This window comes from Platichthys flesus, chromosome 15 (assembly GCF_949316205.1).
Source record: "Platichthys flesus chromosome 15, fPlaFle2.1, whole genome shotgun sequence".
Taxonomy (NCBI): domain Eukaryota; kingdom Metazoa; phylum Chordata; class Actinopteri; order Pleuronectiformes; family Pleuronectidae; genus Platichthys; species Platichthys flesus.
The window spans coordinates 22505309-22528855 of NC_084959.1; the positions used below are offsets into that span (position 1 = coordinate 22505309).

Below are 23547 nucleotides of genomic sequence, written 5' to 3' on the forward strand. Positions count from 1 at the left end.
CAAGGGCTCGCTTTGAGGAGCTCAATGCTGACCTCTTCCGTGGCATGCTGGACCCTGTGGAGAAGTCGCATCGTGGGGTGGTGTGGCCTAGGGGGTAAAGTGGGCGTTCTCCCACGCCGAAGTGTGGCTAGATACTGAACCCCTAAATGGTCCCTCATAAATGTTGAGTGTACTAAAAATGTAAGTCGCTTTGGACAAAAGCGTCAGCTAAATGACATGTAAAAAATGACATGTTACGCAAAGATGGATAAAGGACAGATCCGTGACTGGTCGGTGGAGCTGGTAAGTGTATTCAGCATATTGATACACCACTTAGTTTTTTGGACATGGACCCTGATATCAAACATTTTTGTTAGCTGACGCTCATGGACACTCATTATCTAGCTAAGTGTCGAACTTGATATCACATTCTGATTGTTTTGTCTGTACAGCTGTCCAGGCTGCCATCCTGTCTGGTGACAAGTCTGAGAATGTGCAGGACCTGCTGCTTCTGGATGCCACCCCTCTGTCCCTGAGTATTGAGACTGCTGGAGGCGTGATGACTGTCTTGATCGGAACGCAACACCACCATCCCTACTAAGCAGACCCAGACCTTTACCACCTACTCTGACAACCAGCCTGGTGTGCTCATCCAGGTGAGGATGCTTGTTGATTGTATTGAGGTGTTTGTCTTATACATAGTAGCAGATGTCACATCCAGTATATTTCTGAGATGTTTAATTTACTTGAGTGAGCTGTACATGGCTGTAGCACACCATGGTGATATTTATTTCTGCCACTCATGGATTCAAATAGAGCTCACCCCGACCTCCCTGGGATATCTGAGCAAACATGATTTTAACATTTCCTGCTAACACACCAACAGGTTTATGAGGGTGAGTGTGCCATGACCAGAGACAACAACCTGCTGGGCAAGTGTGAGCTGACAGGCATCCCTCCTGCTCCCCGTGGTGCTCCCCAGATCGAGGTGACATTTGATATTGATGCCAACGGAATCCTTAATGTGTCTGCTGTCGAAAAGAGCACTGGAAAGGAGAACAAGATCACTATCACCAATGACAAGGGTCAGTGGCGATTTACGTCATGTCACCGTTACAAAAATAGAGGTAGCCAATTATTATAAGCAGTGGGCCTATATAGACCAGTACAATATACCATGGGCTGCATTTTGAGTGCCAGCAGAACTCCTATTTCAAATACATTTCACATCCTTTCGCGCTCAGCGAGCCACAAAGATGTCGCTGGGTGGAACGGATCATGTCGGTTCATGTCGGGTCAATAACTCCCTACGGTCCCGTTAGCATCGCCTGCAGGCTAGCAGGGCTAAACTGACCGAAGATCAAACCGTATAATACATCCGATATGTGAGTGAAACCTCTCCACAGACTGTTCACAGGGATTAGTCTGTTAGACTGTTAGCTCATTTGGAGCTAACAGCTGGGAGCTGGAGTCACGTTTTGCATTATTCGAGTCGGGTTGCTAGCAGATTTCGTGGGCGGAGTTGGGGCACTTTCAGATGTGCCCCAACTCCACCCATCTCTCAATGTTAACTTTGGCCTGTGTGGTTCGCGCTCATTGGTGTTTCCATGGCAACGGTCTTAAGCTTGGGCCGTTGCAAGCACACAGACAGAAACACACACGAATCAAATTACTCCAAAACAAGACTATAATGCTTGTGAGTCAAGTTTATTCACAAACACACATTCACGCTACTTTGCATATAACATAAAATAAAATATATTTTGCCACAAAGTACAGCTGTATTGAGCTTTCTGCGAAACAGCGCCCCTAATGTAGAAACGCCACTGACAAGGGTATTAAATGCTGCTTCACACCAATAACTGCAGGGTTATCCCAACATCAGATTAATGAATGCTAATCTTACCTATTTGATGACAGGTTGTCTCAGCAAGGAGGACATTGGACGCATGGTCCAGGAGGCTGAGAAGTACAAGTCGGAGGATGATGTCCAGCGTGACAAGGTGTCTGCTAAAAATGGAGTGGAGTCATATGCCTTCAACATGAAGTCAACTGTGGAGGATGAGAAGCTCGCTGGCAAGATCAATGAGGAAGATAAGCACAAGATCTTTGACAAGTGCAACAAGGTCATCAGCTGGCTTGACAAGAACCAGGTAAGGATTGATGGATTGACAGTACAGGTATTGACATGGATACAGTATTCTTTTAAATGGCGTCATTTAGTAGGATGTCAAATGTGAAGATTAAAGTATAATTCCACAGTATTACATCTCCTATACCACTGTTATTGTATTCATATAATAAGATAATGATGACTTAATGTGCAATCACTAGTGTTTGTATAATGCAAATTTCCATGTGAAAGCCTCAGGAGATTAATTTCTCTCCAGGGAAGCCAATGTTAGAAAGAAACAGGTGAGTCACAGCAAGCGTGTGTGTCGCGATGTTTCCAACACGTGACAGACGTAGAAATTTAGAATTCAAACATTTCAATCGGCACCACACACATAAAAAAGACACAAACGTCAGGAGAGCTTTTGGTGATAAGGGCCGATGCCAATGTGCTGTTAAGTAAAACATGTGATCTTATAACATCCTGCCTCTGCTTGCTTCACCACCCCTCACCTGAACGCTCTGCTCTATTATGTGTGTGAGAGGTACACTCCCGAGGTCCTGTCTGAAAACATCTGACTATAGAGCTCTAACTGCCAAGTTCTAACTGCCAAGTAATTCCTATAGTCAAAAGGAAAATATATGAATTGATTTTTTTGTACTAGACTGCAGAAAAGGAAGAGTATGAACATCAGCAACCGGAACTGGAGAACGCCTGTAACCCCATTATTACATTACTTTACATGTCATTTGGCTGACACTTTTGTCCAAAGCGACTTACAATTAGTACACTCAACATTCATGAGGGGCCATTTAGGGGTTCGGTATCTTGCCAAGGACAGTTCGGCATGCAGATGGGAGAGAGTGGGGTTTGAACCGGCAACCTTCTTGTAGGAGAGCAACCACTCTAACCACTAGGCCACACCGCCCCTATTATCACCAAGCAGTACCAGAGTGCTGGGGGCATTCCAGGTGGGATGCCCGGCGGAATGCCAGGCAGCTTCCCTGGCACTGGTGGCAATCCTACTGGCGGTGGATCCACTGGACCAACCATTGTGGAAGTGGATTAGTCCTTCATACCGCTTAGAAGATAAGCAGGAATGAACAATACCAGCACCCTACTAAGTGAAGCCAGATTCATGAGTGATGAAGTGGTCTTCCAGCAAAAATTGCACGTGCATTCTATGACAGGTTTGTGAGCAGATGAATAAATAATGACTGAAGCATGCAATTCGAACTTAGCCCCGCCCACAACATGATTGGTTGTAGGTTTATCCAATTGAGACAAGAGGCTTTTTTTTTTCTGGTTCGGTTGTTACAAGCCCCATAATCACAGCCCAATGGAGCGGTATCAGACTCACAGTCTGACTAGAATTGTGAATATGACAACGTCAGGCTAGCACATTATATGAACATGCATACTTCTACTGTGGACACTTTCCTGTGAAGAAGCATCACTGACCTAAATTGTATAGTAGATAATATTAAGAGTTGAGAAAAATTATGAACTGGGATATCTGCATTTATGTTTTCAGCAGTTGATGAGCACTGCTTTAATAAAACATTTTAAGGTCTAACAAAACTATTAAATAAAATAAACCAGACTAAAGAAATTAAATAATCAGTCGTCCAAGACGGATGTTTCTAGCATTGGCTTAGCTGCAGTCTTCTTCTGCTTCTTCTTGAAGAGAATGCATCATACAAGTTTACTATGAAGCAACTTAAATTGAAAATTTAATTAAAATCCTGTTCTCTCACTGCCCCTGAACTCAGACCTCTCTTCAGGCAGACAACAGGCCGATGCATATGTTGTAATAGCCTGCACACTAGTTGTAATCTTAAGGATTCTCTTTTCTCCGGATTTCAATTTGTTTCAAACAATTCTGAGGCAACACAGCGTAGAATGTGTGAAACAACAGTGACCCCCTCACACAGGAGAGATAGTCAGGGACATAAGAAAACAAGTGTCTGCAAATCACACATTAACCTCAATTAATCTCAATATTTTTAACCTCTGTATTAATAACAAAAGTATCACTGACAAATAATCACATTCCAACCAACACATTTCCACTGATCAACTTAGACAAACACAATGAGCTGAAAGTGTAGAAGGTGTCAATTGAAGTGGAGGAAGAACACAGCTGTAGCACTTTGGGGTCCGAGAAGATGGAGCTCATCCATGCCTCACAAAGACAAACTTCAGGTCCCCGGATGAAAACTAAAAAAAGCCTTGGTGTATTCGCCCTGTGCCAGAAGGCAGCAGGATATTTATTTGAACATGACATAATCCATACCACAATTTAGCACGTTTTGTAGCAGCAATGTGAAAATAAAAACACCCTCCCCCAAGAATTGGTCCATTTTGACAACGGGATTCCCCCCTTCTTGTTGCCGAGGTCTTCATTATCCCCAGCCTGTAGAGAACGCCTCCATTTCCCACACCAACAACACAACAGTGGCTACACAGCAGTCTATGAATAGTCCCGATGAGAAGCGAGTGGATGTTTACAACGAAGAAACAGCAACACCACACACTGCCCCCTGTGTGGAAGGTTGTTCGTCCATAAGCAGAAAAACAAACACTGATATTGAAATCAGCCGGTTCCCAGCTGAGCCTTTGGCCCCGAATGACTTCGAGGCCATCGGCGACTCTTTATTTGCTCTTGGCCGGTTTCTCCGTCTTCTTGGGGAGCAGGACAGCCTGGATGTTGGGCAGCACGCCTCCCTGCGCGATGGTCACACCTCCCAGCAGCTTGTTGAGCTCCTCGTCGTTGCGCACGGCCAGCTGGAGGTGCCGTGGGATGATCCTGGTCTTCTTGTTGTCCCTGGCAGCGTTTCCGGCCAGCTCCAGGATCTCAGCTGTCAAATACTCCAGCACGGCAGCCAAATACACCGGAGCCCCGGCCCCGACGCGCTCCGCATAGTTGCCTTTGCGCAGTAGCCTGTGGACGCGACCCACCGGGAACTGGAGTCCGGCCCGAGAGGAGCGAGACTTGGCCTTAGCTCGGGCTTTGCCTCCAGTTTTCCCTCTACCAGACATAATGGTTTAAATATGGTTGTTGACGATAAAACAGTGTCAGGATAATGGCGTTTACGCGAGCACAGCTCTGCTGCACGTAATAAAAAAAATCAGGAAATCTATATAAACCACAGAGGCTTTTCCGATTGGAGGAGTGAAACTGAAACATATGAACCAATGGCTCAGCGCATTTTCCGTTATAGTCGGTCCTCCGATCAGAAGTGATCCAATGGCAGAGAAGGAAAGGCACACACTCATTTGAACGGCTATGTTATAGGTACAGGATGGCGATGGGGCGACAGCCAGCGCCGCGTTCCTTCCTCGCTCTCCAGTGACATGTGTAAAGAAAAAATCCTGATCCTGCAAAATCAGCCCCTGTGCCTAACACATGGTTTACTCAACACGCGGAAGCGCCGCGGCGCACAGTTCCAAGGAAAGCCATGCGCCTCCCATTCGACCCCCTGTTAAACATTTGTGCGGTTCACATGGGCTGCGATGCGCTGCGCCAGGGGAACCGATGGTTTCGGCGTCGAGTCGATCTTTACTCCAAAAAGACCGTGACCGAAACCCCGAAGAGGGAGACAGGAAGCGACGCAGTAGCAGGCAGGAGAGCTCCGCTATTTACGTGCACAACGTGATTAAGCAGGTGCACCAATACACGGTGATCTCCAAGGCCATGGGCATCTTGAGCTGAGAGAAGCTTCGCGGCTGGCGCGCTACAACAAGCCCTCCACCATCACCTCCAGGGAGATCCAGACTGCTGTCCGCCGGCTGCTGCCCGGCGAGCAGAGCAAGCACCCCGTGTCCGATGGCACCAAGGCTCTGACCAAGTAGACCAGCTCCAAGTAGAGGCGGACAGAGCGAACTGAAGGCAATCAAGTCACTCAAGTCACTCATCAACCATCACAGAGACGATCTTCAAAGACCCTGTAGTGTGTGGTGAAGCCGCGTCTTTGATTTTGCAGCATTGTTGTCTTAGGTGAGAAAGAATGCCAAATTAATCCAGGCCTTACGCTGAATATCCTTAGATATAGTGAAACTGTAGCCTGACACTCCGCTTAAATCAGAGTTTTTCAAGATTCAAGATTTTTTATTGTCAAATGCAAAACAATAACATTAAGCAGTTGCTGGCAACGAAATGCTTGAGTCACAGGCTCTCTTCTAGCAATGCTCAAGTAATTACAACCCCAACAAATAAAATAAAAATAGTATAAAATAAAATATCAAAATTTAAAATAGAAATAAAGTATATATATCTAAATATATATATATATAAACAGCTGAAGACAAAATAAAACAACAATAGTGAATTTATGTGCAATATGCTTATATGTCACGTTGCTGGTCTGGTGGAGTTATTGCAGTTCAGAGGAGTTTAGAAGTCTTATGGCCTGGGGGAAGAAACTGTCTCTGAGCCTGGTGGGCAGACTTCACCACCCTCTGTAAAGCATTACGGTTCAGGGCGGTGCAGCTGCCATACCAGGCGGTGATGCAGCCAGTCAGGATGCTCTCTATGGTGCACCTGTAGAAGTTGCAGAGAATTCTGGAGTCCATGTGGAGCTTCCGCAGCCTGTGGAGGAAGAAGAGCCGCTGCCTGGCCATCTTCCTGATGGAGTCTGTGTGATGGGTCCAGGTCAGGTCATCAGTGATGTGGACCCCGAGGAACTTGAAGTTGCTGACTCGCTCCACCGTGGTCCCGTTGATGGAGAGGGGGGCGTGTCACTCCTTGTCTCTTCCTGTAGTCCACGATCAGCTCCTTCGTTTTGTTGACGTTGAGATGGAGGTTGTTGTCCTGACACCAAGATGTCAGGGCTCTGACCTCCTCTCTGTAGGCCTTCTCATCGTCGCCGGTGATCAGGCCTATGTGTCATCAGCAAACTTGACGATGGTGTTGGAGCTGTGGGTGGCCACGCAGTCATGCGTGAACAGGGTGGTCAGCCTATTTGACCTGTAGGCAAACTGAAGAGGGTCCAGAGAGTCAGGGAGGGAGGAGGTGATAAACGGTTGGCCTAGCCGCTCAAAGCACTTCATGATGATGGAAGTGAGTGCTACTGGGCAGTAGTCATTCAGGCAGAGGGTTTTAGTTTTCTTGTATTAAGCTACATGCACATGTGTTTGGGTTTCCTTGTAATGTCCATCTTTTCCACACAGTAAGGCCACAAGTGGTGGAACAGCGACACCGTGTCGTGGTTGGAGTTGGAAAGTATGCAGGCGTGCACTGGAGTGATAGCATATATTTGATATTTGTTTCAATGCCAATAAATCTCTCAAATTTGATGTGTGTAGCCTGTAAACCAAATCCCAATTTGTCACATAGGAATCCACAAGGTGCAACATCCCTCAGCACGAGAGGAAAAATTACCCCAAAAACACTTCACAGAGAGAGGGGTAGAAACCTGAGAATCACATGTGAGGGATCCATCTCCCAGGACGGACAGAAATGCAATAGATGTGTGTATGTCAATGAAATCACATTATAAAAAAACATTCAGGAGAAATGGAGAGATGTGTCAAATAAAATGCCTGACAGAGATGAAGGGAGCCGCATTGACAATTTTAATATTGTATCACCACGATAGGCTAGTATATGTGAGTAGGCATATTGTGTATCTAATATTAATCAGAATCCACAATCAGAATCCATGATGTGGCCACAGTCACAGTCCTGGATGAAAGAAAAAAGACTGTAAATGATGATAGATAATACAGAATCAAAATGAAAAACTTCCCATATGAAACAGTGGGTAGCCATGGCTCTACTGATTGTGTCTTTATGCAATTCCCCTAAAAAAATTACAATTTACTGCATTGAAATGGGACAACACACAGTAGTTAAACTCAAGTCATAAAGGACAGATTCGGTCTGTTAGTAGAATTAAACACATCTATGGCAAAGGCCTTCAGACAGGTATGCTGAGAAATCCAATGGCAATGCTTTCTTTACTGGTCCATCACTTCAGATCGTTCTTTAGTTTGACTTTTAGTATATTATTTTTCTGAGCAGTTGTTTTCCAGATGAGATTTGCAGGCAATACAACATTACACTCAATAAAATGTGCAGACATCTTATATCCTTGAAGTCCTTTTGTAGCCAGTGAAGAAACATAATGTGATGAGATTTAATTTCAAGTATTGTAAATTGCAATCAGTAGATCTTGGTCACGTGATTAAGCACAAGGCTGATATTAATTTATGTATATAATAAACATCCAAAGCGGAATAGAGTGGCCATGACACTATGCTGATCTAGTTATTGTGACACACAATGAAAGGAGCAGCTTCAATCATTGATGAACTGGATATTAAGGCCCTTGGGTAATGGGAACAGAAATTAAAGAGTGGATGGGAATAAACCTTAATGGCTGATAAAGAACAAAAAACAGGTTCAAGTTCCCAGTCATAGATGAAGTGTGTGTCACTTGTGTGTCAGATGACGGTGATGTCACCTTCCAAAAATGAATAAAACGTTACGATGCAAACATACAGATTTGTTGGAAAGAAAGTTATTCTCAGCATAGATAAACCCAGTATGTGCAACTGAACTAGATGCAGAACCAGATCTGACTGAATCAAACCTGAGTCATGAGAGAAGAATTCATATTTAACACTAACATCCATACCTGGTGCAAGCCTTTGCAGCCAAGATTAAGAAAAAGTAGATCTCCAGAGCTCCCCTTTGGGTACTAACCCACTCAGATACACTTATGGCTGCTGACGGGACACCTGCTCCAAGCAGAGCTCAGTGTAAGATCATCTCCCCTCCATTGTTCAGCTTAGGCTTCAGGGTTCCTGTAGGGGATCTGGGGGGATTTGTGTTTCAGGTGACAGTTGTAGAAGGTTTTGTTTGGCAGGGTGTGCCTTTCTCTCCAACTCTGTGATGGTGTGCAGGAGACCTCATTTCTGAACAAAGGCTGGTAGCCCCCGGCAGAAGTGAGGGAATACAACAACAAAAAAAACATACTAGTTCAGTGAACAGGATTCATATAATGGCCTATTTTGGGTGCTCTTGCTTAAAAATGTCTGAAACAATTCTGCAAGTATTAACATTCAGGTTATGTTATATGTCTTCAGGATGTTGCCTTAAGTTCTCGTGGATATTTCATTTTTTTTTTTTGTAGTTTCCCCTGTATTTTTTTTAGGATTTAGCTGAAAGTTGAATAATAAGTAGTTTGTAAAGTTATATTTTATTTAGAAAAAAATGCAAACAACCATATTTTCAAATCAACATTAAATAATAATAAGCTGAAAGTAAACATATTAAGAGCAGCATCAATGAGCTTGTGTAAATTCAACTTTAAAGGTTTTCTTGCAGATCCCTAGATTTGAGATTTAGGGCACATTAAGACACTTTATTTAGAAAAATGACTGCAGATGAGGTCATGCTGAAATGACAAGTTTAATTTATAGGTACTGACGAGACTAAAGACATATCATAGAGGCCACTCTGTTGTTCCATGTCTGACAGATGATCTGGATGTAGGACCCCCCCAGCTTGTGTTGCTCTCTTCCCTGTCATCTCCTTTGTGCCAGAAAGGAGGTCAGTATAAATGTGTGACATGGAGGAATAAGCTCACACAGACAACATATAGTGAGGGAAAGAGGTGGATGCAGCATCCACACAAGGTAAGGGGAAACTCTCCTCATCTCTGTGAACAATTAAGTCTGTTTAAATATTAATATAGGTTTAAAGAAATAATGACAAAATAGTTTTCCTACCAGCTATAACTTCTGTTAGAATATGATTGATTAGACAGCCACTGTTGCCTATCACTCTATTTTCCTTCTTATTTCTTGGTTACTTGTCTCATCTCAGTGTAAGCTCTGTCCAATGATTGAAAAAACATTATTTCATTAATAAGGTTTTGAGACAGTGACACCAAATCCTATTTACTGTATCCTGTTTAATTATAAGGTTCTGATGCATTCTTTAGTTCCTCTGTATGAGGACTGTATTTGCATTATTTCAGTTTAGTCTTTCCCAGTCTGTAATATTTAGTAATTAAATATTCACTGGATAAATAGACTGAAGTACACTTTTTCTTTAACCGAATGATTCCATTTAATTTATTTTTATACACATCAGAGCTTCTCCACTATATTATAGAATCGGTAGGCTACTCCAATTGCTTTCATTTCACTACATTTATCTGACAGCTGTGGTTACTGCATACTTTTCAGATCAAGACTTGATGCAAAATCTTAGCACGAAACATAATTTATGAATATAGTATTATGCAAAGTCATGTCATCCCTTATATAAAGAAAGACATTGTTAGCGTGGCTTCGAGAAGCATTTCCCCCTGTTTATGGTCAGATTATCAAATATTTTACAAAAATGTTATAATGTTTTTAATCTTCTCACAACCCCCAGATTTATTCTGTGATACAAAACCCCTGGGTTGAAATCACTGGACAGAACTACCTTAATGGGTAAATAAATAGTTTAAACTAGCTGCACCTTGTGCAGAAACAGATACAAAGATGTATCAATCAGGCCAGGATTAGTATTTTTTTTACACTAGTAATTTAAGTATATTTTGTTGATATTACTTGAGATACAGGATCATGGACGTAGGACATTCACCTATGATGAAGTAATTAAGTTCTAACTGGGATGTTGAAGAAAGCATTTGAGAGCTTGCAATTCATTTGTTTTCTGAGCTCTCTGGGGATGGACCTTGGTGCATGTCCAATTTCTGTCTTCTATCTGTCCCTGCAGTTTGAGGACAATGTGGCTGGTCCTTGTTACATATCCACTTGCGACACTCCTTCTGGCCCGAGCTCAGAATGCCTGCGTCGGACACTCCACATTCAGAAGTCCAGGTCAGTGAAACCAGCAGTACTCACACTCTCGTCCTTTTCATCCAGCTGCTGCTCTGACTTCGACCATCCCCCACTTCCCTCTTTTCTTCCCACTACAACCCAATAAGCATCAGCACTGTGGCAGACTGGCTATCATAGAAGAGTCTTTATCTAGGGTCAGGGTGGGGTGTTTTAAAAAGCTTTAAGAACGAGACAACCTTTTAAAAGACGCCTTGAGAAGTTAGGAGGACATAATAACAAAGCATTTTTAAACTACAGCCTTGGAGCTCACATCCAAGTTGGTCGACTGACCAGTTGGTTGGTCAGTCGACCAATCAACTGAAAACGACCAGAAACGATACATTCAATTATTTAAAATTATTTTATTTCTGATAAAGCCTTGGCAACTTCTATCGAGAGGAGGCCAGTAGGGGACATGAATAGTGGAACAAGAATTCACATTTTCATTGAAACAGTCATAGACTGGTTGTGACTCATGTCAATATTTTGTCCTACTTGTTTACACTGTCACTCAGGGAATGTGTCATCAAACTTGGTAACTGCTGTATGTCAATGTAACAAAATTCGAAAAACCTTTTCATGTTAAATCATCATTTTTTGGGGCAAGAAGAATGTAACATCGCCTTTTTGTCTGTACATCATCAATGCATATTTTCCCGCCCTCTGGTCTGGAGCTGGAGATCTACAGTCAAGGTAAATTCAGTCTTACAATGTGTTATTCATCTGTGGTGGAGTCTTAGTAACCATGACACTTTTACCTTATTATAATGGTTTTGGTCTCACATCGTTTGGTTAAAGAGCGAACTAAGCAGTAGCTTGCTAGATAGCGTTAGCTGCATTAGCATTAGCTACGTTAGCTAACATGACCCCCTAGCCACCCTTCTTGAGGCTGTAAAAGTGAATGCAATGGCCAAAACACAATTCAACAAATAATAAAGTACATGCTGGATTAGTTGCTTTTCCTGTGTTTAATATACAAACAGGCTAAGTGTACGATTAATTAACCACTAGCAAAGTACTATTTACCATATATTTAGTGTTTGGGAAAATGTTAAAAGTTAAATATATGTTGGGAGAAAAGCAAATGCATATTCTATTCTAATGAGAGTTTATTTTGCATTAATATTGTTTATATTAATTATCAGTGAGATTTCTTGCCAGATTTGTGTGTGAAAGTGTGAAATTAACTAGTCTGGAAGTTGAAACTATCACTGTAGATCCCGGACGAGCATGAAGCTCTGCCCTGCAGTCTGCACAGCTGCATCAGTTAACATGGGAGGGTTAGATATCATTTGAAAAACTGAATTATATATGTACACTACCGTTCAAAAGTTTGGGGTCACTTAGAAATTTCCTTATTTTTCAAAGAAAAGCACTGTTTTTTTCAATGAAGATAACATTAAATTAATCAGAAATACACTGTTTACATTGTCACTCATCTCACTCATCGTCATCCGCTTATCCGGGGTCGGGTCGCGGGGGGAGCAGCTCAAGCAGGGGGCCCCAGATTGTTAATGTGGTAAATGACTATTCTAGGTGGAAACATCTGGTTTTTAAGGAAATATCTACATAGGTGTATAGAGGCCCATTTCCAGCAACCATCACTCCAGTGCTCTAATGGTACATTGTGTTTCCTAATCGCCTTAGAAGACTAATGGATGATTAGAAAACCCTTGAAAACCCTTGTGCAATTATGTTAGCACAGCTGAAAACTGTTTAGCTGGTTAGAGAAGATGTAAAACTGGCCTTCCTTTGAGCTAGTTGAGTATCTGGAGCATCACATTTGTGGGTTCCATTATTCTCTCAAAATGGCCAGAAAAATATAACTTTCATGTGAAACTTGCCCGTCTATTCTTGTTCTTAGAAATGAAGGCTATTCAATGCGAGAAATTGTGAACTACTCCCTTCAGAGAACAGCACAACCGGGCTCTAACCAAAGTAGAAAGAGAAGTGGGAGGCCCCGGTGCACAACTCAGCAAGAAGACAAGTATATTAGAGTCTTTAGTTTGAGAAATAGACGCCTCACAGGTCCTCAACTGGCTGCTTCTTTAAATAGTACCCGAAAAACGCCAGTGTCAATGTCTACAGTGAAGAGGCGACTCCGGGATGGTGGCCTTCTGGGGCTGCTTTGGTGCTGGTAAAGTGGGAGATTTGTACAAGGTAAAAGGGATTTTAAATAAGGAAGGCTATCACTCCATTTTGGACAGCGCTTGATTAGAGCCAATTTCCTCCTACAACAGGACAATGACCCAACGCACACCTCCAAATTATGCAAGAACTATTTAGGGAAGAAGCAGGCAGCTTGTAAGCTGTCTCTAATGGAGTGGCCAGCGCAGTCACCAGATCTCAACCCCCTTGAGCTGTTGTGGGAGCAGCTTGACCGGCTTCAGGAAGCATGGGGAGAAATTTCTACAGACGACCTCAACAAATTAACAGCTAGAATGCCAAAGGTCTGCAAGGCTGTGATAACTGTAAATGGAGCATTCTTTGACGAAAGCAAAGTTTGAAGAACTAAATTCATATTTCAAATAAAAATCATTATTTGTCACTTTGTCAATGTCTTGACTATATTTTCTATTCATTTTGCAACTCATTTGATAAATAAAAGTGTGAGTTTTCTTGGAAAACACGAAGTTGTCCGGGTGACCCCAAACTTTTGAATGGTAGTGTATATATAATGGGAAGATCGAAGATTTCATTCTTGTAGTTTCATATCCACACCAATTATTCCAATACAAAAAAATGGAAGTTTACCATGTTCCATGGCATGTGTTATTGAGAATATCACCTGGTCTTTATAATGTCTTTGCTTTTTTTCAGGCCAGATTGTCAAAGCTGTAGGACTCCTCCTGCCACCAGTCTTCAAAGGGGACCCACAACAGCTGTTTATTATTAATAAAGTGAAGTATTCTGTCTAACTTTCTGTAATTATTTTGAGGTTTGTGTTTGTTGTTCGAATTATTCAAACACAACATTTATTCTACTTTGAGGTTTCAAATTCTTGTGTTTTTGAATTCATCAGAATCTTATAAATCCTCTGGTGTTTTGGTCAGGAACATACACCAATTGTTATTTTAAATGTCTGTTGTGCTTCTTTAAAAACATGTTGCTTATTGCAGAATAAATAAGACAGGTGAAATTGCTAAAAGTATACTTGGAACCATAAAGCTAATGCTTTTTAATATTACATATCATATAGAGTTTGAGCACCGATGGTGCTGGGGCTGGAGCAGTCCATAGCACTCAAGGTGCAGGAGACATATGGTTTTTTGGAGATTACAATTAAAATCAATCAAATTTTATTTGTATAGCCCATATTCACAAATCACAATTTTTCTCATAGGGCTTTAACATGGTGTGACATCCTCTGTCCTTAACCCTCAGCAAGAGTAAGGAAAAACTACTAAAAACCCTTTTAACAGGGTAAAAATACGTAGAAACCTCAGAGAGAGAGCCACATCAAAGGGATCCCTCACCCAGGACAGATAGAAGTGCAATAGATGTCAAATGTAGGAAAACATCATCAGGAAAAGCTTTTTAGCAGCAATGATGAGGGTAAACATTTTTGAAGGATAACTTCAATACTAAATGTCTAGCCATCCTGCTGCAATCATAGTCTACAATGCCCTTTCTGGATGCTGTGAGTTGTCCTGGATGGTTAGTTAGCTGTTCAACCCTACATGTTTAACTTGACGGACCCGGCAGTATGTTTTTACATATGTTGTAATGTAAAGCTAAAACTGATATTCTGTTCATCAACACAATCGGAAAAATGCTGTTGTCAAGGTAAGGTCTCTATTTTCATTGTGAGGTTGAACTACTAATTGAAATGTTACTCCTAATAAAAAAACACTGACTGAATTGAGTTTTCAATTTCCTTTGTTCAGATAATTTTAATTTCATTATTTATGTGCTGTCATATTTCTGAGGGAAATATTTGAAGGGTTTTTCCAACAATTTAGTTGAGGCAGGTATATTTCAAAATAATGGGTTTTAGTTTTCTACAAATACAATTGTAGAAACAAAGTCTTTCTGAAAGGTTACTGATTATGTATTATGTATGTTTATATGTATGGATGTTTGGATAGATAGATAGATTGATGGATAGAATATTTTTTTGATCCAGAGGGGAATTTAGTTTAAGAACCTCTTTTGGTTTTCTAAAACACCCAATTGAACTGGTTCTTCAGTGAACCCATAAACAAACAGTTTTTTGTGGAACCTTGAATTGTTGTAAGGTAAAACAGTTCTTTAAATGGTTCACTTTTGGTTCTAACTTGAATATATCTTTTAATAGTGTTGAAGAAATAACTAGGACTCAGCACCTCACCTGTTAACTCTTTCAGACAGACTCCCACATGCCCCCACTAGATTCCTCCCCTCCATTCTGATATGGGCTTCCTGTCATTTACAAAAAATAATAAAGTTTCAAGACTTGTGATGTTTCTCTTCTAGAGCCCGAGAGGGCACGGTACATGTAGAGCATACATCTGTGTAATGTGTATACATCTATAGAGTGCACTTTAAAAATTCATGCTACAGTTTACAGCAGCAGATCCTTAAAGTTGATTCTGCTCTCTCTCTTCAGTCAACTCAGACATCAAGGTCGTCTGTGGCTCTCAGACATTGGACCTTCAGATCCTTCTGTGCCCCATCTATTTCAATGGATACAACGAGTCTCTTCTGTCACTCAACTCAGTACACTCCAATCACCTGTGTAAAGGGACAGCTGACTGGTCAGTGGACCCGCCTGTCGTTAGATTCAACTTCTCAATTACAGAGGAGAGCATCAGTGCCTGCTCCAGCACTCTGACAGTAAGTTATCAATTCCTCAAAACACCCAGAACTCTCACAATAGATTTTTACAAAGCCAAACTAAACTCTTTTCTTCAAAGGTCACCCAGGAGGCGGGAACTGGCCTGTTTTCAGACTTCTCCCATGTCGAGTACATCAACATCGCAGGCATGGTCTGCTCGAAGGACCCCGGTACAGGAGCCATCACGTATCACCAAGAGGTGATGTACAGCTTCTCCTGCCGCTACCCTCTGCAGTACCTGGTCAACAATACTCAGATGAGTGTGTAAGTGGACCCAGCTGTTAAAAAGCTCCATGAAATTAACAAAACATTGGTTTAAAACCTGTCTCCCTGTGTTAACTCCTCATTTATCTCTTGTTTTAACTCCAACACTTAATCTCTGTCTCTTCTCTTCCTGTTAAACAGTTTAAACTGTTTGGTGACTCATGACTCATACTGCATCCAATGATAATGCCTTTTGGAATTTTTACTCTCACCCTGTGACTATAATTCTGCCGGTGAGTGACTGGAGCACAGGACCTACATTGACCGGTTGATCAGTTAATTCCACAGAAATATATAGAAAAAAACATTTTAACAAGAGAGAACATACATAATTTGTGAATGAGGATGTAAAATCACAGAAAAGGTCTAATATCAAATTCTTAGTTTAAAACCCTTTGTGGCTAAAGTTGTATAAATCCCCAAAAGCTTCGGTATCTACTATAATGTATATAAATTAGATGACAAGTCCTTTATTAGTCCCGCATTGGGGAAATTTGAAATATTACAGCAGCAAAAAGACATCAGCAGTAATAAATATAAATATAAAATAAATGTATAGAAATAAAGAAAAATATGAATGGTAAAAAATAACATTTTATATACAGTGTAAAGAAACATATCATGTGAGAGAATGTGTACAGATAATACTCTATAATGCTGTTATCATGTCATCTGTTCAAAATGGATTGTGGGTATTTAAGATGATCCTAAGTTCCTCTATCAAGTCTTAAGTATTAAGTCAGAAGTAAAGGTTTTTCTCTAATTTAAACAAGCTGCTAGTTACTGCCGATCCTAGCATGAGAGCAGCAATTGGCTACTGTAAGCACCAATCGATATCCACAATAATTCCATCCTCATATAAACATGTAGAATCAAGTAGCTTTGTTTTATTTTCCTTTATTAAAAATACGTAATTTTCCATTGCTGCTGTTAGATGGAGAAAACTTTCCCACAATAATTACAATTATTGCTGATTGTACACTCCTTCACTCTGTTCTTGCTTAGCAAATCAAGATAACTTATTTTTATATTCTTATACAATTATATTGAATGTACGTTCTTTTTTGTTTGTGTCTAGTTTGACACTGCTCTAAACCTACTAAAACCTTCAGTTGCATTAGAAGGAATTTGTTTTACTTTAACAGTTTTAATAGATAGCAGAGGAAGTGGCTGGTTAACTCGAACAGCTATTGCCAACAGATTCAGTTCTATGGTTGAGTCAGTCATTATGTTTTCTTCAATCCCTCACATGATAGTTAATAGATGCTGCTCCATCCTCTTTAGAGGGGAGCTTTTCCCCCTGTTGAATTAAAATCCAGAGAAGCGAGCATGAGATAATATTTTTGATCTATTGTGTCAACTCTTTACTGTTATACTGTCATTTGAGTTTATAATATGTGGTGTGTGTAAGGATATCAAAATAAAAGTTAAGTGAGACAAATCAGTAGAAACGGCCGAATATATTCAAATACATTCAACTATGGATAAAAAGGACAGTTATTAATGATTTTTTTTGTCAAAGCTTATTCCTCTGCAGATGATAAATTAACCACAGATTTAGTGTTTATTAGAAAGTCTCACGTTACCATCTTTAGAGAGGCTTCAAGGAGCAGCAGTGTCCTCAGAGGTTTGTGTTAGCTGTGTGTCTAGTTTCAGGAGGGTTGGAATCTCACCCTGGTGTGTTGTTCCCTCATGTATCAAATGAAGGATGACCTGGTTGTCAACCACTCAGGTGTTTCCTGTAATGAAGTCCAGCTGTTGACGGAACTTTTTCTTTTTGACCAACAGATCTGGGGTCCGTCTGGCAGTCAAAGACAATAATGGGAGTTTTGTCAGCACACTTAGCATGGGACTCTTCAAGGTGAAACATCTGAGGTGTTACCAGAAAGCAGCTTTAAATGATCAGTCAGAAAAAAACTGACACACACACATAGTACAGTGGAATAAACAGCATCAGGTCACCCTTCCAGATGTACATTACATTCTTTAAATCAAGGAAATCATTTATTAACAGCAATGAAATGTTACTTGTATAACCCACGTGTTCAAATAAGAATTTGCCTCATAGGGCTTAACAAGGTGCAATATCCTCCAACCTTAACCCTTGACTAAAGTGAAGAAAAACTACATAAAAAACAAATGTGGAAATGCCATAGGGAATTGCAAATGAGGGCTTCCTCTCCCTGGGTGGACAGAGGTGCTGTAGATGTTCTCTGTGGCAGAGCACATCAACACAACAACAATATTTTCAACATCCATGAGAAAAGACAGCATCTAACATAAATGACAGCAAATTCTGTATCTACAGATCATCTGATCACTTCTAGTAAGCCTGATCAGGCTTTGGAAACAAGTGGTAAATGGTCTGTTTTAATTAAAGCCTATTGTAGTCTTTAGCACTTCAGGTTCCTGCACCGACCATTAGAAATCTTCCGCAGTGTCGTGATTTAAAGCTGAGAAAGCTTGTTTGCTCAGAAACACAACTTGACTTCTGACTCTCTCAGACAGTTCTGATGCCATTTCTCCTACTATCAATATAAATGCAGAAAGTTGGGCTAAACTCAAGGATACACTAATTTTGAACTATAACTTCTGGTAGTTAAATTAGCATGAAAAGGTTTCCTGTCTTCATGTGTTTATTATGTATTGTTGAATTCAGATCACCTAACAGACATAAATAAACTATGTCAAGTGGAATAATTTGATGAGGCCAGCTCAGATAAACTCAGTCATCCTTGTACCTTTGTTTGAATAATGGATAATATTCTATAGATGTGACTAATAATGATGCTGGCATTATTTACAACTACATCATATAGCCCAGACACTGTCAGCAGAACGACCCTTGTCTTCTCCCAGATTGAAACTGATACTAGAACTCATTCTGTCAGAAGAAACAACATGCATCACTCTGAACAGCCTCCTCTCCTCTCCTCTGTTGTTGGATGTAAAGGACAATAGCTACTCCTCCATCCTCCAAATCCCCCTCGGAGGCCTGGAGCTAAAGACCAGGATCTTTGTAGAAGTAAGGGCATCAAACCTCAGCAACAGGTACAGAGTATACTGGTTTTAGTTCATCTTCAGAGAGTATTCAGACCCTGTTATCTTTTTTTCAATGCTTTGTTGTCCTAATTCCAATTGTGCCCACCAATCTTAACTCACTGATCTTCAGTTATAAAGTGGGAACACATTTTTTTAGAAAGTTAAGCAAAATTTTAATGAAAATCAAAACCTAGAGCCTTCGTGCAGTCTTTTGTAAAATGTATTGAAAATTTTCTATCTAACTAACTAAACTGAAATGAGGTGAGCCTCATGTTTCATGAAAAAAAGCCTCAGCTTCTGTAGGTGTCTCGGTCATATCCCTGACCAAAGGTCAGTTGGGCTGGCTGGAAGAGTTCTGGTGTTTCCAAACCTCATTCTTCGTTTGAAGCAGAGTTGTGCTCCTGGGAACACTGGTAGCTTTATAAATGCTTTTAACCCCTTGCTTTGGTCTATGCCCCTATATAAAATGTTATCATGAAAGTCTACATAGTTCTATGGACCTAATGAGTTGGTCTTTGTCCTGAAATCCAGTGAGAATATAGACACATATATGCGTCTTTCTAAATAATGGCCAGTCAATTCTATTTGCCATAAGTCAAATTGTAGACACTTATCACTGATAATAGAAAAAAACAATCAAAGCAACTCAACCAAAAATTGTATCCATAAAAAATCAATGACACAATAAAGTCTGCAAAAATTGCAGGGGTCTGAATACTCTTTAAAGCCACTGTGATCCGATCTGAAAATGTTTGTATGTCTGCCCTTAAACATGTGCTGATACCAAAACTTGGCAGATTCAACGTGCTCCTAGACCGATGTTATGCCACATCCTCGCCTTTCAACATTAAAGACACATACCATGATCTCTTTGTCGGGTGAGTTACAAAGATGAAAAGTAAAATAGAAACATAGTTGCACTAAATTGCTTTTTGAGTATTCAACCACATCATGGTCTTTATTACTATGTGGAGTTGGCCCAGTTGTTGATTGTTTGATAATTTCAGCCAAAGGGATTAAAAATGTATCATTTATAAATCTAAACATAATAGGTTCACCTTTGATCTAAACTTATCATATGCAAATACGAGGGTTTTAGTAGTAAAATCATTTGTGTCTTTTGATCAGATTTGATCGATTTACAGATAATAGATAAAACCATGTAGAAAAAACCCGTAAACACCATCTCCTCTTTTTCAAGGTGTGACCTGGATGGCCAGACTGTAGTAGGAACCAATGGAGAGCAACAGGGTGCCCGCTTTTCATTCGAAGCTTTCCGCTTTGTCCAAAGCACAGAAGCTCTCTCCATCTACTACGTCCACTGTGCCACCAGGCTCTGTGTAAACTCCTTCTGCCCCAGCCTCACCCAGGTCAGATTCCTCCTCCATACAACCACTTTCTGCTTGTCTACACAGGACTAACGGCTTCCCTCCATCCAAAGGCAATGATTGTTAGCACTGTAGATAAAGAATAGTTTAGCATCGACTTAATTTATCAGGATACTGCACAAATGGTACACTGTTGACCTAGATATATGGTCAAAAAAATGCATTCATATGTAGCTTTTCCATAGCGTTCAATTTTTGCCTCATTCTTAAGAGAGCAATTGAAAAAATATAATTTGCATATGCTTACATAAGTTATGTTTTAAAGAGACATTATGTAAAGGTCGACAATTATTTAGTTTGAGCAAAAAATGCTAAATTCTGTGCTCGACATATCTATTTGCATGTTTACCATTGTCAGTATTAATGTGCAGCCAATCCAAAATGTACCTTCTTGGATTGTTTGGTTTTGTGGCACAAATGTAACACACACAAAACTGTCTGAACCAAAATGACAAGTACCTGATTCCCATGCAGAACTGCACAAGCGGCACCAGCTCCAGGAGGCGTCGCAGCATCAGCAACAACCAGGGTACCCTAGTGAGTGACTCAGCCATGATCACCTCAGGCCCAATCACTACCCGCTTAGATAATGGTAAGAACCCACATGCTCTGTAAAATATACAACAGTAACACAGGCACTGTTATATGTTTTAAGTTTGAATTTACTTTTGGTCATGAATGACTCAAGGGTTTCCTTTGTCTTTTCTTCTCGTAGGCAGTATGCTGGGATCTGGAGGTATGCTAAGTTCTCTCATTTGATTACTTCAATCTTCAATATCTAATAAGATTGATAACAGTTAGTATGGACTTCTCTGTTGATTTGGATTTTTCAGATTATTTACACATAATTTATTGAGTTAATTGGTCCAAAATGGAAGACTCCTCACTTGACAAATGTAAATGGGACCCAGTCTTAGAGCGTTTCCTGTGAGGCGAAGGTGCAGGTGAGCACCTCGATGGTAGGCTTTGGTCCCAGAGGCTTTGAGACAGTCTCTGATGTAGGGGATTCATAGTGTTGATCTCTTATGGGTGAAGTTCAATCCCTCATCTTGGAAATATTGGCCAATCACTGTAAGAAGTGGGCATGCACGTTGGATTGATCTTGAGTCAGACAGAGGCTGCAGTCAAAAGAGAATTGTATCTTCTGCCTTCTGCTTAGAAGTGGTGAATTTACAGCTCCTGGCAACTTAATACATTATCAGCATAGATAGCATGTATTCTGTCAAAAGAATGGTGTACTGTATTACATGAACATGGCTGTAAACATCCTGTAGAACCCCTGCTCAATAATCTGGTAGCTCTATTAATTGTTGCTTTACAGTTTACATCGGGATAAAGGAATACGTTTTCCAAAAACAAGTGTGGGAATAGGCCTCATACAGTCTCTCCTCAAAGGTATTCAAAGTGTTGCTATCAGTCGTTCACATGAAAAATGAAGTGAGGAAGTTCAAACCCTCCATATCGTCTCACTTCCATATCAGATAAAGGAATCCAGCTTCCACCAAAGTGCTTATCAGATAGCAGAACAATATCCGAAACCCCCACCCCACAACCTTCCAGGGGCATTTAAAATTCCTAAGTATACTTCAGTGTAAAAGAGGTATGACAGGTTTAGTATCTTTCTAATACAATCCTACAGGACGGGTCCCTTCACACAGTGATGGGGCAGACGGTTCAACCTGCCTTCAAGGGTATCCAACTAAAGGCACGTGTTTGGATGTGTTCAGAAAACAGTTGCTACTGGATGACTTCCTGTCACGGTCGAAAAATACAAAATACAAAATAAATGGATAGATGGATCTTTAAATGTCATTACTCTACTACTTTATGTGAACTATCAGGGGAAACAGTTGACAGTTCAATGCTTACATGTACATACATACAGTTATGCTCATTAGTATAAAAACTATACATTGTTCTATGTGGTCTAATTCTTTGGGTGTTTTTTTCCTTTCCAGGGATTCAGAAGAACCATGACACTGTGCTGGTGGTTTCAGTCATTGCCGGCACTGTTGGAGTCATCTGCCTCACGCTGCTGGCTTTCGTTGTTTACCAGAAATCCAATTCCATATCAAACAAAACAATTCTGTGCACAAAATAATGACTGAGGGTGCGGAGAAGTCCTGTTGCCCATTCAACAAATTCTTGCACAAAGCTTTAGACATTCTGATGGATATGTGGGGTATTTTCAATTGTTAAACCAAGGTTATGGGTGCTGTAGTAACATTTATTTTTATATTTTATAGCTACTAAAGGCTCAAACATTTTGTATTTCTATTTCTAATAAAGGCGTTTGATAAAGATTATTTTGATTTATTTTTAGGTGTTTCTAACAATCCTTTTACAGGATGTGATTTTAAAAGCTGGTGTACACTCAGCGAGCACTTTATCAGAAAAAACCCTGGATCTTTCCTCCCATCGCTCTCATACAGCTTCAGAGCAGATTCCAAAAGATGGTACAAACCTTCCTCTGAGAATCTGTTACAATGCCATGACTGCATCGCGTCATTTATGCAGATTTGTCATCTACTCATCAAGCTGCCAATCTCTGTTCTACCCCATCACAGAGGCCCTACTGGATTCACATCCGTTGACACCGGATAACATCCCCCCTCATCCCTTACAAATTGTTTATTGCCTACACCATTACAACACCACCATTAATATGGACTGTTAATACATGGTGTGTTGGGTCCATATGCGGCGTTAGTTTTCGCAGATGATGTTGTTCTACGCTGCTCATTGGTGCGGTTTGCATCTGAGTGTGAGGCAGAATGAGAATGAGCTCCTTCTTGTGCAAGGACATGGTTCTCTCACTGCTGGAAAATGCTGGATTACCCTCTCCAGGTTTGGGGGAGAGTTGCTGCCCCAAGTGAAGGAGTGAGTGCACGTTGTCGGGGGAGATGGACGGTTGGGTAGATGCGCCATTAGCAGGAACGCGGTAGTTGTAACGAATCATTGTGGTAGAGAAGGGGTCAAGCCACAAGTCAAAGCTTTGATTTACTGGTCGATCTACCATCCAACCCTCGCCTGTGGTTACAAGCTCTAGTAACCGAAAGAACAAGGTTGCAAATACAAGTTTTCTCCATTGGGTGGCTGGA

The 23547-nt window shown here is 40.9% G+C and overlaps 3 protein-coding genes across 3 annotated transcripts; 2 read left to right on the forward strand and 1 right to left on the reverse strand.

Moving 5' to 3' along the window:
* Positions 1-436: 436 nt before the first annotated feature.
* On the forward strand, positions 437-3965 carry LOC133969539 (heat shock cognate 71 kDa protein-like). The gene is made up of 5 exons (XM_062406096.1): positions 437-635; positions 866-1064; positions 1900-2132; positions 2757-2824; positions 3032-3965. Exons 2-5 carry the CDS (start codon positions 887-889, stop codon positions 3159-3161), a joined length of 609 nt encoding a protein of 202 aa, XP_062262080.1. The 5' UTR covers positions 437-635; positions 866-886; the 3' UTR covers positions 3162-3965.
* A 363-nt stretch (positions 3966-4328) lies between these two features.
* LOC133969540 (histone H2A) lies at positions 4329-5671 on the reverse strand. The gene has a single exon (XM_062406097.1). The coding sequence runs from the start codon at positions 5132-5134 to the stop codon at positions 4748-4750; it is 387 nt and encodes a 128-aa protein (XP_062262081.1). The 5' UTR covers positions 5135-5671; the 3' UTR covers positions 4329-4747.
* Positions 5672-10833: 5162 nt separating this feature from the next.
* Positions 10834-22656, forward strand: si:ch73-261i21.5 (zona pellucida-like domain-containing protein 1). The gene is made up of 10 exons (XM_062405618.1): positions 10834-10936; positions 15525-15751; positions 15832-16016; positions 17805-17877; positions 18970-19067; positions 19856-19936; positions 20260-20428; positions 20921-21038; positions 21162-21182; positions 22405-22656. The coding sequence occupies exons 1-10, from the start codon at positions 10843-10845 to the stop codon at positions 22545-22547; spliced, it is 1209 nt and encodes a 402-aa protein (XP_062261602.1). The 5' UTR covers positions 10834-10842; the 3' UTR covers positions 22548-22656.
* The last annotated feature ends 891 nt before the right edge of the window (positions 22657-23547 follow it).